At 36.4% G+C, this 14724-nt stretch overlaps 1 protein-coding gene, 1 long non-coding RNA gene and 1 other non-coding gene across 5 annotated transcripts in view; 2 read left to right on the top strand and 1 right to left on the bottom strand.

Annotated features, from left to right (window-relative positions):
- Window positions 1–7706, bottom strand: part of LOC124308169 (echinoderm microtubule-associated protein-like 2) — a 25746-nt gene extending 18040 nt beyond the window's left edge. The window contains exons 1-2 of one of the 2 annotated variants that reach the window (XM_046770600.1): window positions 7573–7706; window positions 131–277 (exon numbers count right to left, since the gene is read on the bottom strand). In XM_046770600.1, the coding sequence (XP_046626556.1) occupies window positions 131–179 (49 nt within the window). In that variant the 5' untranslated portion in view covers window positions 180–277; window positions 7573–7706. Of the gene's footprint in view, window positions 1–130; window positions 278–7572 lie in introns of those variants that run through there. The other variant, XM_046770599.1, reaches the window with a different exon arrangement.
- The window catches only part of LOC124308176 (uncharacterized), a 26542-nt gene extending 11818 nt beyond the window's left edge, over window positions 1–14724 (top strand). The window contains exons 1-2 of one of the 2 annotated variants that reach the window (XR_006908942.1): window positions 7614–7737; window positions 12326–14724. This is a non-coding gene — a long non-coding RNA (uncharacterized LOC124308176). Of the gene's footprint in view, window positions 1–7613; window positions 7738–12325 lie in introns of those variants that run through there. The other variant, XR_006908941.1, reaches the window with a different exon arrangement.
- On the top strand, window positions 12138–12219 carry Trnas-cga (transfer RNA serine (anticodon CGA)). Its single transcript has one exon. It is a non-coding gene; the product is annotated as a tRNA-Ser (tRNA).

The raw sequence follows: 14724 nt of genomic DNA, 5'->3' as shown, positions 1-14724 counted from the left end.
GAATTTGTCGCTTTCGGAACTTTTCAAATTCGGAATTTCGACCCCGCACCATTGTGGTTTATAATTTATGAAAAACGTGGAGAGAAACTCGGTGTTTAAAGCTTCTCGCAAATGGAGATACAAGACTCACCCATTTCTTGATAAACGTTATCTGCGTCCTCATCCCCGTTCACTCGCATTGTAGGGCCTCAAAGTTTTTTCTCGCGTATCATTGCGCTCTCGTTCCTAAACGTGCGGACGCGAGATGAGAAGGTAAGAAGCACGCAGCACCTGCAGCCTGAAATGCGAAAAATACAGGGGTTACGGAATTGCGCTACTCGTAAAACGCGCAACGCGAAATGCGCTTATCTTTGTAATCCCATCGGTTCTGCGTGCAATCTTGCAGCAAAGCAACGTGAGATTGCTCAACGTTCGTCACCGCTTAAATTTGCACGTCTCGCTTGAACTGCAATAATTTTCACTGTTAATTTATGCCACGTTTCTGTGATCCAAATTATGCGAAAGTCCTTATTGACTATTTGTAACTTATGAATAGCGCTCTTTTTGAAAAACTTGTGACGTATATAAATAAAATCAACGGTGTGATCAGTAAATGAGAATGGAGGCTCTTTCTTTTCTAACATGTAGGTTCGACGTTTCTGTGGAGAGTAATAAAAGGGTTGATATAATAGTGCGAGATTTCGCTTGCCTTTGGCTCCGGAATTCATTCGTTCGATCAAGACTTAAGTATAACTGACAACGAGCTATTCACTTTTCCATTAAAACATCTAGGCGAGAAGAAATGAAAACAGAGAAAAAGAACCTCTGATAGTAACGGGCAGAAGAAAGTTTGAAAAAGTTTCATCGAGTAACTGTATTCGTTCACCGCTCAAGAATTGGACGCATCGATAATTTCGGATATCTTTTTCTTACAGTTTTGTGTTAAACTTTGCGAAAGTGTAATTAACACCATCAGGAAAAGTCAACGGGATAAGAAAATGGATTTTGCACAAAGAGAAGTTTGAACAGCATTCATACGTAAAATGACTTTGAAATAAATCAGTTTATTTTATCGCGTAAAACCTGATCGTAAAATCACACTATCGAGGTATTTCATAAATCGAACTATACATTCCAAGTTTGGTACTCTATTACGGAAACTTGAGCGTCTAATAGTTGTAAAATCGAACAGGCAACGCAGAATCATCCGTAAGCCAGAATGTGTGCGAGGCATGCGTGTAATAAGATTTAAAAAAGGCGCGGGGATTGACTCTCGCGGAATGAATCAGAAAGTAAGTCAACCGGTTGAAATATAAAAGTGGTACGCATTGACCTGGTCAGAATGTTACCATATTCGTTCCGAAGCGTAGATACGGGGCTGCTCATTTCACCTACCGCACAACGTGAGCCAAGTTGAGACGTTCGCAAATTATCATGGAAACAAACGGCGAAAAGAAAAAAATTGACAAAGCGAAAAATAATGAAAAGAATAGACTATAGTGGATGATATTTCGTATATTTTTAAGTGTATATTCTAGCTCACGTGTTTCATACCATTTTTATACTATTATTATTATTGTTATTATTATTTTTTTTTTTTCTTTTCTAAATTTTTTCCCCAACAGCTTCGACCTTCCATTAATTGCCCTCCGGGTACGAGAAGCGATCTCCCCATTCTGCAGCTTTCATTTCACAGCTCATCGCAGATTACAGCATTGCTGTAACGCAATCTAAACTTTCTTCTTTAACACTCGTCGATCCTCTTGCAGGTAGAATAATGTTTAAAGTAAACAAAATTAAGAACAAACTATTGCGCGTTCGGATGTAAATACACAATTATGCGAGAGTATGGAGAGACGATTTATATCTTCAGGATTTCTACTGCAATCAAGAATTTAGATTTAAACATTTATTCCAGAAGTTTCCGGAATAATTCGTTGAAAAACTTTCGGGCTTTAATTTCGTTTTCTTATGAATTTTTAAGGATAGCTCAAGCTGGTTAGGTGTTAAATCAAAAAATTTATATTCTAGACTGCTAAACCTTAAGCAGTTTTCAATCAAAAATATATTGTGTCAACTTTTCCAAGATAAATCAAAATACTCCAGGACTCAAAGTGCAATCTTTCGTTTTCCAGGATAATTGCAGGGTTTAAGGATACTTAAGAAGCGGCAGAGATTCTGTGTCTTAAAATGAGAGAAGAAAATGTAAATGATCGTTTTTGAGGGAGTTATTTTGAATCAAAGTCACATCGGTGTGGATTACGTGAACTACGCTTTGCCATTTTCTTTTACCCACACAGTATGAAAGTAAAAGTATACCGGCATAAAATTCTAGTCGTCCAACATCGCGTCTCATAGCCAGGAGCTGTCAAAGTAAAAGCGATTTTTTAAGGCAATGCAAAACGAATCGTTCGTTCGAATGTATGCTCGGAATTCGTTTGAAAGAGTATTCTCGTTTCTTTAACAACGCAATATCGTTATCGGGTTAAAACAACAGTGAGTACCGAAATAAGGTCTTTCTTGCGGCACATAGACCGCAGATAGTGTGGCTCCGTTTTGAAAAATTGTTTTCCGCATTTCGTTTCCTCACGTATATTTCACATTTTCATTTTTCACACGATTGTTTATCCAGAGTCTCAAAAGATACCGTATGGTGGGAAGAAATATTACATGTCGAATCATATTTAATTAAAAGAAATATTTTCTTTTGTCACATATTTCACTCTGTGCTGAATTGATGTGAAAAAATTAAACTCTGCTAATTCGAATATTCTTCCTGATGTACGAGTTTCGATAATTAAATTACCGCTTTGCAACAGACTTCTTTACAATTCGAAACGGTTGATTCTCTTCTTTTCATCGTGCAAGTGAAAGATATTGAATAAAACTTGTAACATTGACCAAGAGAATCAAAAAAGAATCGGAATAAATTTGTCGGTATAGTCTATTCGTTCAATTGTGCATAAAACAAGATCACAAATTTTTATAATAAAGGTAGCGTGCAGAAATCAAATTATATGCATTTTTTTTTTTTTTTTTGTGTTTCATTTTATTTGTGTTTGATCAGACGCACCCAAATCATCGCTCACAATCAGTTTCAACGATCTTTTTTTGCGATATAATCTCTCAGCTACTTATCCTCGTCTGCAAATGGTAATGTTATATTTACTTTACACCCGTATTCCATAAAATAACGCCAACTATAATTGATAAGTAAATAATATCGCCGAGTTGCGCAACGTTGATAAACGCTGTTGTAAAAGTGTCATTAAATTTCGCCATTTACGTTTAAAAAAAAAAAAAACACCCACCGCATGTTTAATCATCATCCACATGCGGTACGACTTGGGCACGACCCACGCTCCAAAAATTAATTTTCATACGCCATATTATATCGTATACTTAATTATCTTACATATTTAGGTGACTTTTTTTTCTACTCATTTTTAAATTCTGTGCAGTCAAAACCAAAGTACAAGATACGACTATCCTTTTTACGTTTCTTAGCGTTACGATTCGCATTGCTCTCCGTGATTGGATCTGTCGATCGGAATTGCTGCGTTTAAAAAATGTTGACGTCCGATTTGACTCCCAAATAAATTTTGACAAGGAAATGTATAGCTATATACGTTATGCCAGGAAAGCCCCTCACAGCGCGGCGTGAATTCCTCTCGGTTCGTTCTACAGCCTCCTCTTGTACTACAGTGTACTTATAATACGACTTGTTTTCAAGGTCGGTAGATTGTGTCTGCTGGCGATGCTATGCTGGTGCAATGTCTGCCAAGCACGTGGTCCCAATTGTGTGTTAGATAGAAATTTCGTATCACATGCAAAGCGTCCCGCCTACGCATAAAAGGTTATAATCTCGATCGAATTTTCATGTAAATAACGACTGTTTTAACGGTGACAAGTGTATCCCGAACTTTTCTCTTTCTTCTTATTTCCTCCTCTCTCTATTCTTCTCTTCCTCTTTTCATGTGTAAATTTTTTTCATCTTTTCTACAGCTTATTACCGCTTTTTTACACGAGAAACTTTTATACTCCGACATTTCGCAGTAGAAATTAACCGCGGAAAAAAGTCTCTTGGCATGAATATGGTTTTTAAAATTTTTTTTTTGCAGAGATACTTCATTTCTGTGACCACTTTTGTGCGAAAGAATTAATTCCACTAAACACGTCACGTAATATATAATTTTTATGATTGTTCTTCGAATTTATTTTGTCTTTATGCATTTTTTGCTGCCTCACGCCATTACTAGCAAAAAAAAAAAAGATTGAAAAAAAAATAAAATAAAATAAAAAATAATCGTCGCAGGTTATTAAATTATTCTTGACCGAAGCTATAACGAGGCGAAAAAAACCACACGTTGTACTTTTTAAAAATATATCAAGTAGTATATTCAAAAAAAATTTTAGGTCATTTTTGGTACAGTAAATCTTGTTTTTTGTTTTCGCATTAACGTATAATACGCACGATATTCTAATTACATTTTTTTATTTCCAACATCGATCTTATCGTAAATCCGTACGCCTTCGGGGTATCTTCCACAGTCTGTTGCGTTAATTTTTAACTGCGTAAAGTCAAACATTTCAAAAGATGCATCATTAGACCGCAGCGGACGGAATTATATTCTTTATCTAGCCGTGCGACGTTTGCCAATGTTCCCCAATCTAGGCCGTCGATTGCAAAATCTTGTACAACCCGACCGCGGTATAACGATTATACCTATCCGTTCTTCTAAAGCCTTGTATAGTAAACTTCGGACTTACAACAGGTTATAATATACGTAAACTCTACGCAATATTGTCTCGTCGTCGCGAGGCTAGCTTTGTCGGATTTAATCTCCATCCTGCATGTTTATGCGCGTATAATAAGTTCTTCAAAAAAGAAAAAGAATAAGAAGAAGAAGACCTCGCGAGTTCAGTTCTTTTCTCGCCTTTTCTCTCTTACATTTTCTTGTTATTAATTATTCCGTATTCCGTCAGCATTACCGTATATATAAAAAAAAAACGACTAAACGAAAGAAAAAGGCACTCGTTCAATTGCAATCATAAAATATATGTATATGTCATATATAGTATCCTCTGCACAGTTATAATGGCCAACTTTTATTGCAAGGCCAGTTTAATTGCAAAAGTTGACACATTACTTATAATTAAACCGCTGATCTGGCACGTACATATGTTAGGCACCTGTTTTGTATACATATATGTACATATAATAGTCGCAATCAAATCACGAGTCGTTTGAACTGAACGCGGGCTAACCCGAAATTTCTGGCAAAGTTTGAAAGTTGAATGGTTTTTTCAAGATAATTCTCTTCCTGGTGGAGAGTTAATCAGTTTTTGGATCGAACATTTATTTAGGATAAAAAGAGGATATTTTTCTTAATTTTCTACCGATCTATGGCAGGTTTTCTGAAGTTTTTCACTGCCATGGATTAATTTTCCATGCAAAAACTTATTAACTCTCCGCCAGGAAGAGAAATTTCTTCAAAAGACCATTTACTTTTTGGAAATTTTGCACGTAAATTGAAATAGCTCGTTATCGGATTTGTTAAAAAAAAAATGTCAACATTTAGACTTTAGGGAAGGCTTTTGCACAAAAAAACCAGGAGTGCCAGAAACGACCCGTGTAACACTTAGCCAATTTAAGTCTGCATATAACTGATACTTATACAATTAGCCCAATTTTAATAAACCAAGCAAATGAAGTATTCGCTGACGACATTTTGCGAATTATAATTGAGAATAAAATACGATGGCAAATAATTTATGCAGAGATGATTAGTAATTAATATAATCGTTATTGTAGAGATATTTTATTTCGCATAAAATTCTGCAGAGGTGGGATATGGTCTAGTGGTGAATTTAGATACGCTACTGAACCGGCATTCCTTCCTCATTGACGGACAGGTGAAGAGGAAACGCACGATTAGGAATCACGATTAGCCGTGCGTCTAAATTAAAAAATTATAATTCAAGACGCGTGTGATTATACCGGCTCGGTGAATCGCGCCTGGTAAACTAATTATAAACGGGACATTCTAGGATATGAATATACGTCGTCATATGCCGATAGATACAACAATATGCGACGTATAACGATATCTAATCTATCCTAGGGAAAAAGATAGCCTTGCTTAATTATCAGCTTTAGAGATTACTCAACCCTATGCAATATTATCTCTTTAAATACCTAGCAGCATGCTTCTGCTTCTCTTTGATAAAACTTGTTCGTTTCACACAATGTTGGGTATTAATTTGCAGGTAGACCGAGAGGTGACTTGAATATTCGTCTTTACAAATTTATTCTGAATTCCAGACACAGCTGGTTAATATAATCCAGCTGAACGTGAATTCCGTTATACACATTTGGTGGCTGAATATACATGCGTGTGTAATACCCAGTTTGACCAGTTTACTCACAAATATTTATCCCCCAAATGTACTCAAAGAGTGATTACTTCACGCGAGATTCGAATTTCTTGCGTATTCAAATTCTTTATTATTATTATTTTCCGAAGCTGAAGCTCTGTAATGAAAAGCAAAACACGTGCAAATGAGCAATGGTTTTACTTGACTCGATCGTTTCTTATCTCTGAAGATGAATTGCTGAGAACAAAACCGTGTTTCTTGCCATTTAATTATAAATCAAAATCACCGATACTTTCGGTGGAATATCTTTATTTCCAAACATTATTGATGAAAGTTTTGGCACGTTTCGCGCCATCGCGTCTTTTCAAAGTGACAAGCGCAACAGCGTTCTATAATTTTCAATGAAAATATTGACTTCCTACTCAGCTGTATATCTAATCTATCTGATACTGCAGATCTTTTTTTTTTTTTATGTTTTCCAAAGTAAGCGTCAGTGATTTCCTGAATTTTATAAACGGTTCGTTATATACGTAATAATTAATTTAAAAACTCGTTTCACGAAATTTAGCAACATATCTCTAATTCCAGGTTCGACACGTATTATTTTTTGATAATAGCCTTAAAAATTTATCGCAGCAATAAAATCTATGAGATTCCTGTCCCGATTCCTGACTACTTTTGTTTCTAAAACGAATATTCATTGAGAAAAATATTAGCTACGATCGATATCCAAGATAATCGCCAAGTTTTTCAAAATTGAATTTCTTCTTCTTCTTCCTTTGATTGCAATGTATTTTTTACAAGCCTCGAACAAATTTCACCGCTTATTCGACACATTGTACAAAACCTGCGACACGCCGTATTTTCCCCCACCATATTGAATCGCATAACGCACAAGGAAGTGGAAATTGAATGCATCGGTGCAACTGACCGATTCCACATTAGCAACGCCACCTACGCTACTGCGGTTCGAAACCGTGGGAGTCGCTACTTTATAAATACCTCTTGTATCCAACGTCCTTTTTCCATCTCTCCCGTGTCTTTCTCCAATATGATATCGGATCGAAAATCGTGCTAGGCCTGAAAAGCGTGCCCACCTATTTTGCGAGGTCGATTATTTTTTATACAATGAAACAACGACGCGTTTCCGGCATGTTCCTTATCCTCTAAATTGCGTACGCTCGCGTATGCATGCAAGAATCAAGAATCCGTTACCGTGGCTCAGGCTACAGGGGGAAAAGAAATATTCGCACGCCCTGTAACGACGCCGCAGGCTCTGATCCTCGTCGTTGTTTCGCTGCTCGAAACGAAGCCGAAGTTTCAGGATCTCCTCCTTTTCGCACACACTCAACGAAGGATAAGGGAGCACCGGAGGACGCGGTAACGAAGTTAAAAAAACCAAAAAAAAAAACGAAAAATTAACTTGATAAAAAAAAAAAAAAATAAAGAAGCCTCCAAAATCAGAAACGGTTCCCTCGGTTGCACTGCTGGAAAACTCTGGAACTCAAAAACCGTCGCCAAAAATAACGGATCCTGCGTCGCGGGACTGCGCGGATCGGGAAGTGGTAAAAAAAATTGCGAGTTTTTTTTTTTTTTTTTAACGGGTAACGAGTTATATTACGCGGACGCACACCTGGCCGGAACTTGAACGCGAACCGCACCAACGAGATTCTAACTAAAGACTGGCCGACAGATCCCAAGCGCCGAGGCAACAGGTGAGCTGTGACACCTACCTCTCTGCTATACCCCGAGTACAACATACCTGAAACACTCTGGCGAGCCAAGGCATGGCTGCGGGCCTCTTTAACGACCGGCGATATTTTTTACACAAGCATTGTCGCCCATTAGTAATCGGTTCCATTTTCTTGGTTCTTCGTAGCCTTATTTATTTAATTTTTTGTCGAATCCAAACGAATCGATTTTCTTTCCATTTTCTTTTTTAATTTTTTCTTTTGTTGCGTGTGTTCTCCAAGCGGAGGAGTCACAAGAAAATTCGTGTAACGCGCGGGCAGTGTTTATAAAAGGATAATTTTCCAGGCCAGTATGCGTTGTACTTTTTTTTTTTTTTTTTGCTATCGTTGAATTGCGGGTGCATTTGTTATTTCTGTGGGTTTAATGCAGGGCGAAGGTTCGTCAGTGATGAGGAAAACGGTTTTTGGTACCGTTGACGCGGTGCATGCTCAGAATCGTTTAGGTTAGGAGTCGATTCGTTGCTCGGTCGGTAATTGTGCTGTCTGGGAGATTGCGGTGTGGGTTGCATACTATAGGAACGCGTGTAGTCTGTGACTGTACGCAACAACGTGTAATACCGTCACGTGATCGTCGTGGGAGGTAGAGACTGTCCTTTGTCCGTTAATATGCGCGGGCGTTTACCTTCCATTGATGTAAAATGGAAAAACCGCGTGATGCAAAAAAATTAGGATATCGAAAATGGGATGTTCTTAACATTGAACAGAGCGTATCTCGTTTTCCGATCGAAAATGCACTTCGTTCGTTTTAACCTTTTCGAATAATGTACGCTTGAATCATACGTAATACAAACCATGCAATAAATTATTTGCCATGAATTTACAAAACTACAATTGGACTGATGACTTTCACTTTGTTTGTTAAGCGTTTTTTTTTCCGTAACCTTATATCATCCCTCGCTTTCGGTTTTGACACGTGTTCGAACTTGCAATCGTAATTTATTCTGAAAACAGTTTACAAAACCGTTTTACGTTTACGACGATAATTGATTTTACCGCCTGGTATTAAGAGTCGATTATCATTGCGCCCTTGTCGCGAATAAATTGTTTCGGTAGATTTTTGTCGATTATAAAGTCGTTTCATTATATCCGTATGATTTCACAACAGATATTATCGTTGTTTATTTTTTAAACAAGTATCGACAGAAAATTGGCAACGAGAAGTTATTTTACGTGTATTTATTTATATTATTATATTGGTATAATATTAATTAGGGATGTACCTGCCGCTTAAAAAACAATAGAAAAGATAAGAAGGGGAAATAAATGGAGCGAAAATGAATAAAATTAATGAAAGAAATGGAGAAACATTGTAGCCGTAAGGAAATAATCGTGAGGTGCTTCTGTTTTTCGAACGGAAGCCTTTGATACACGTTAATTGGTAATTTTTGGAACCGGATTTATCAGTCAAAAGTACGGTAATGATTAAAATTTTATCACCTATTTACGGCTCATTGTCGTAAAACGATTTTTCATCCGCTATCTTTACAAAGCCTCTTAGTTTAATCTTTACAATACGCGACAGTATCAAATTCCAATTACCTGCGGCTTACCTTGCATCTATATATAAGCATGTAGTCGTGTCACATCGCAGGAGTCCGAAAAATTGACAAATAGTACCTTACACTGTGGGAAATAGAATTTCGCTTGTTAGTATCGATCAGTTGTATTCATACGTTTTCAATTACTGTAATACAAGAATAGAAAAGAAAGTGGGGCTCAATTAAAGCTGAATGTTTGGATGTGCTTATTTTCATTTTACGTTACTAATTATCAACTAACTAGACTAATTAATTTTAGCGTAACTTACAATGATCGAAAGAGTTGCGAAGCTAGATTAAATTTAACAAAAAAGTTATTTGGATCTGATCCATAATAAGTAATTACGAACATACTTGCCAAAAATATTTTTACTCTACTCATTTCTATAACCCTGTGCATGATTTGCGTAAACAGAGTCTTTTGCTGTTGCGAAATATATTTTGATAGCTAAATTGATGCAGATGAATAAATCGTCGCGAGAAAGATAGATTTTTAATGAAATGATGCTGACAATGAATGATCGGCACGGAGACTGGCAGTAAATTAATTTTTTTATCCCGCAATCCTCTTTGTTGAGAATACGAGTTACTTTCGAGTGCGATTGTACCGCATATGGATAGAGAAGTTGCGGAATTTAAACTCTCATCACGCTTCCTTTTCGGCGAGCTGTGTAACTTTCTTTCTATAGGTGAAGTAAAAGTTTCTTACATGAACCTGAACGCGAGTGGAATTACGCACGGCTTTTGTACACCGAATGAACGCCTCAGGATCTGATTAGTTAGGCATTAACCCATTATAATTGATTAGTCTTGTTGCAATCTGAAATTCAGCACAAAGCTACATCAGATAAACCGAGTATAAACTTCTATAATTGTAAGTATCTGAAACTCAAATAGATTATTTTCGTTTTCGTTATTCTTATCATTATTAATTTTCAACAAAGAGGGAAGACTATTGTTGTTGTCACTTCTGTTTCAAATTACTTCATACTTATGGCTGCTATTTCTTTTTTTTTCCGTACTTAAATAAATGATCGCTCTTAAAATTACGTAAGAAAAAAAATGCCACCTAAATGAAAATTTGAGCATTCGATATTGAATAAGAAATGTACAATTTAAAGTATACATCTGGAGTCATAAAATATCAGATGGTTGGATTACTTTTTGCTGTCACGTCGTTGACAAGTAGAATCAGATCAAGTTAGTTACGTTTTTAAATTCTTAAGCTTTACCCCCCCCCCCCCCCCCCCCAAATCGTTATCCGCCATCGTACACAGTCTTTGGTAAATGAAAAATGACAAAGCTAATACAGAATAATAGAAAAAAAGACTCAAAATCTGTTACATCTTACGATTGTTTATCGTATTTGACGAAAAAGTCATCATTTTGCATGAATAAATGATGTCCTGTAATATTAGGAAAACTCTTGTCGTTGATTCGATTATATTATTTGTTATTATCGGTATAATAATGCTGTTATTGGCAGAAATAATAATATATATGCATGTATATACACTGCTGGCCAAAAGTTTGGGTATACCAGTCGAAATTTCTCGTCACACTAAAAGTTAGATAGCGAACTCAAAAATAAAGATAATCAAACGTTTCAAACGGCGATTAAAAGAAGACAAATTTACCTTTATTTTTCTTTTTTTGAAAATATAATACAATTTTTTTTGGCGATGGTACATATTTTTGAACATGAGCGTTTTTCGGTTACTTTTTAGCCGCCGGATATTAACTCGGAATCTTAGGGATGAAATTTCACCCCGTTTTTTCTGTGGTAAACTTGAAAAGGATATCCAAACCTACATATTGGTTTTTTTAGAAAGTTTCATACAATTTTGATTCGTCTCGGTATTTCATTTTCAGCTAAAAAAGAAATGTTTTAGAAATATTACTGTAATTCACCAACTATGGGTTTTCAGAGAAAATGTCAAGAGGGTGAAAAGTTGCGTGGTTTTATACGGGAGTAGCTTGAATTTTTTCAGAATTTAAGTAACAGTTTTTTTGTACAACTTTAGGTCAGGACTCTGCTGAGTGGAGGGGAAATTTTTTCGCTTGGAATTCGAAGAATCATCGACGATTGAGTTGTTACGCCTCGAAAACTGTCAGACTTTAGACAAAATATTAAAAAAAAAAAAACAAAACTTTAAGCTTTAAAAAAAAGAAATTAGTCAATCACGTCTCTCACCTCATCTATACGAGTTTTTCGCTGACCAGCCCATATTTACGGATATACTAATTTTTTCGCGATAATCGGATACGGCATGCCTTGATTACGTAAAGTAATAATCATGCCTCGTTTTTCAATACAAAGTTCTTTATGTTCAGTCAATTTTACACGTTAAAACTTTTCGGAACAGGAAAAATATGAAAAAAGAAATGTACAAATTCATTATTCCGTGAGAAAATGGGGTGAAATTAACCAACATTTTGGTAAAATCTCATTGCAAAATGGTTGAACGTGCTTTACGCAATCGAAAGCACAGCTGCGGTGTCCGAGTGGTTAAGGAGTTGGACTCGAAATCCAATGGGCATTGCCCGCACAGGTTCGAATCCTGTCCGCAGCGATTAATTTTTTTATGCCCCCTGTCAGCAATTCGATTCTCTATAAAAAAAAAAAAAACGAAAAAAAATGAAACCATCGATCGCGATGTTTGCTTTTCACAATTTCAGGGGGATGGAAGTGTGAAAAGAGAGCTTTTATCCGTCGAGCTTAATGTCGAATCTGATGCAGCATCCTTGAGCTTGTTCGTTCAACGTCGGTCTACGCTTGGCAGTGACAACCGTCTAAAACATGCGCGGCACCGAATCAGCACGGGACGAATAAATCGTATCACGTCTGATCTCATTGTCATATTTTCATTTGATGAAAATCTGAGGAAATAATATTACGAAACAATCCCACAACCTCCATTATATTCAAGTGCCTTACGATTGGTTGAGTGAATTGGAAATGACTGATAAACCGAACACTTGCGTATCACCTGAACAAACAGGTCGGAGCATATTACCTAGTGTTAATAAATATATTTATCCAACTGCAGTAGTTTACACGAAGCGAATCAAGCTTGTACAAATTTTCTCTACATTCTTGAATATTTATCATAACGTTCACCTCGATCCATATTCGCCGTACCGACTTGTTTAATACGAGGGTGAGAAAATAATTCAGGGCTTTGTGCCAAACTTTATTACACGAACAATGGTTCTGATATAAATTATGCCATTGCACGTTATTACTCGCCACGAGAGGCGATCTTTTAATTATTCTTTCTTGAATCTGTTTCGTTAACGAAGTTTTTGGACACGTTGTGTCATTGCAAGCGCCAAACAAGGCGGATTCTCCGAGATTTTTAGCCCGCGCGTTTTCTAAGGGTCACGAATCGTGTCGACGGAACGCGAGAATAAGATAACTATCAAAATTGGCAATCGGTAAAATTGGTAAAAGAATATAATAGAATAAAATATATTATAACCTTATCTTCGATACAAATTTCGCGCGACGGCTTTCCACGTGACCGCTGTCTTGTAGACAAGGATTGCAAGCTTCGTACCCCGTGTCGATAAAGTGAAGACACTACACTTGGTCCGGGGTTCACTTCCGACCGGAGAAAAATTCTTACAAATTCGTATTGTTTGGTAATAGTAGAAAATATTGGTTTTAACTACACTCGACGGGAAATTTCTTTTCGTTGCATTACGTATTTTCCATCTGCACAGATACCATCGTATGTAAATTTTTCCTACTAAAAACAGCGGAAATGAATCAATTTCGGTCTTTTAAAAATTCACATTGCTGAATTACCATCATGATTGAAAAGAGAATTGATTACTTTGATTATTCGTCAAAGTGTTGATGGAAGAAAAAAAAAACGTTGACAAGCAAAACGCGGAGGGCTTCGTTTTATTTACCAAACAGCATCTGTTCCGGAAATTTCCTCGTACATTTAGGCCTCTATGATTCACACACGTGTGGTTAATTAATTTAATTCAGAAGTGAATGGAAAGAAAGAAATTATTGTATCAACTGACAGAGTCCCACTGATAAGTGATCAGAAACCTCTAACATTTATTCTCGAAATCATAACGCTCGCTAACAGATTGCACAGGTAAGCACACTTTTTATGCCCTTTGGTTTTTCATGACGATATGAAATGCGTGAAATCCGAGAGAAACGTTAATCGTGATGCGTTATCACGTTCACACCTATATATCGATACCTCGTAAGTTTTTATCGTCGAAATGTATCGCGTTTAGTCACTGCCATGGTGAAAATGATTTTGTAGGATATTATACGAATTTTTAGAGAGATTCGATCATTTCGTATAATTTTGTACAAAAAAATTGTTTTCGCACAAAATTTATAAAGATGCATAGTTTCTCATAAAAACTAGTGGATTTTTATGAAAATGTTGTTATTTTCATTAAGAAATCTCAAAAACGCTACAAATTTTAATAAAAACCTTAAACTGTTTCAATACGGAATTTCCCGATTTTTGTATAAAGTTATAGTAGTAGAAATTTTCAGGTAAGCTTACCTAATGTCTAAACCCGAAGTGCGAAAACGTTTGAAAATCAGGAGGAGGAAGTAGTTGTGCGAATAGAAAAATTACACGTTTCATGATACGAACGGGGAGACGTTGTCATAGTTGACGATTACCGTGATAAAAAACAAACGCGAATCAAGGCAATAATTAAGCGTAGGTTATCACAAGTAGGTACCTAACCTACTTATCGTTGGTAAAAATCGAGCCTGAGTTGAAATAGAAGTGTCACCTCAGCCAAATAATCTTCCACGATAAACGTGATGTAAGACGTTCCGTGCGAATGGAAAACAAGATAAGCGTGTAAACTAACACGTACCCTTTAATTTGTAACAAGAAGAAACGTGATGCATGTTTATAAATAATTCCGAGTCTTGACTCACCGATATATCTGACAAAGATAGATTAAGAAACCCATATTTGTATCTTACACTATGACATTTTCAAAACCATGGGGTGGTAATCCTTCCAAATATATGAAAATCATACGGATGCAGAAACCAAATTTTTTCATAGTCTCTGGTTTCC

Source organism: Neodiprion virginianus, chromosome 6, assembly GCF_021901495.1.
Source record: "Neodiprion virginianus isolate iyNeoVirg1 chromosome 6, iyNeoVirg1.1, whole genome shotgun sequence".
Lineage (NCBI taxonomy): Eukaryota > Metazoa > Arthropoda > Insecta > Hymenoptera > Diprionidae > Neodiprion > Neodiprion virginianus.
The sequence above is the reverse complement of the archived record's forward strand: the minus strand, read 5'-3'. Positions and strand labels throughout refer to the sequence as shown.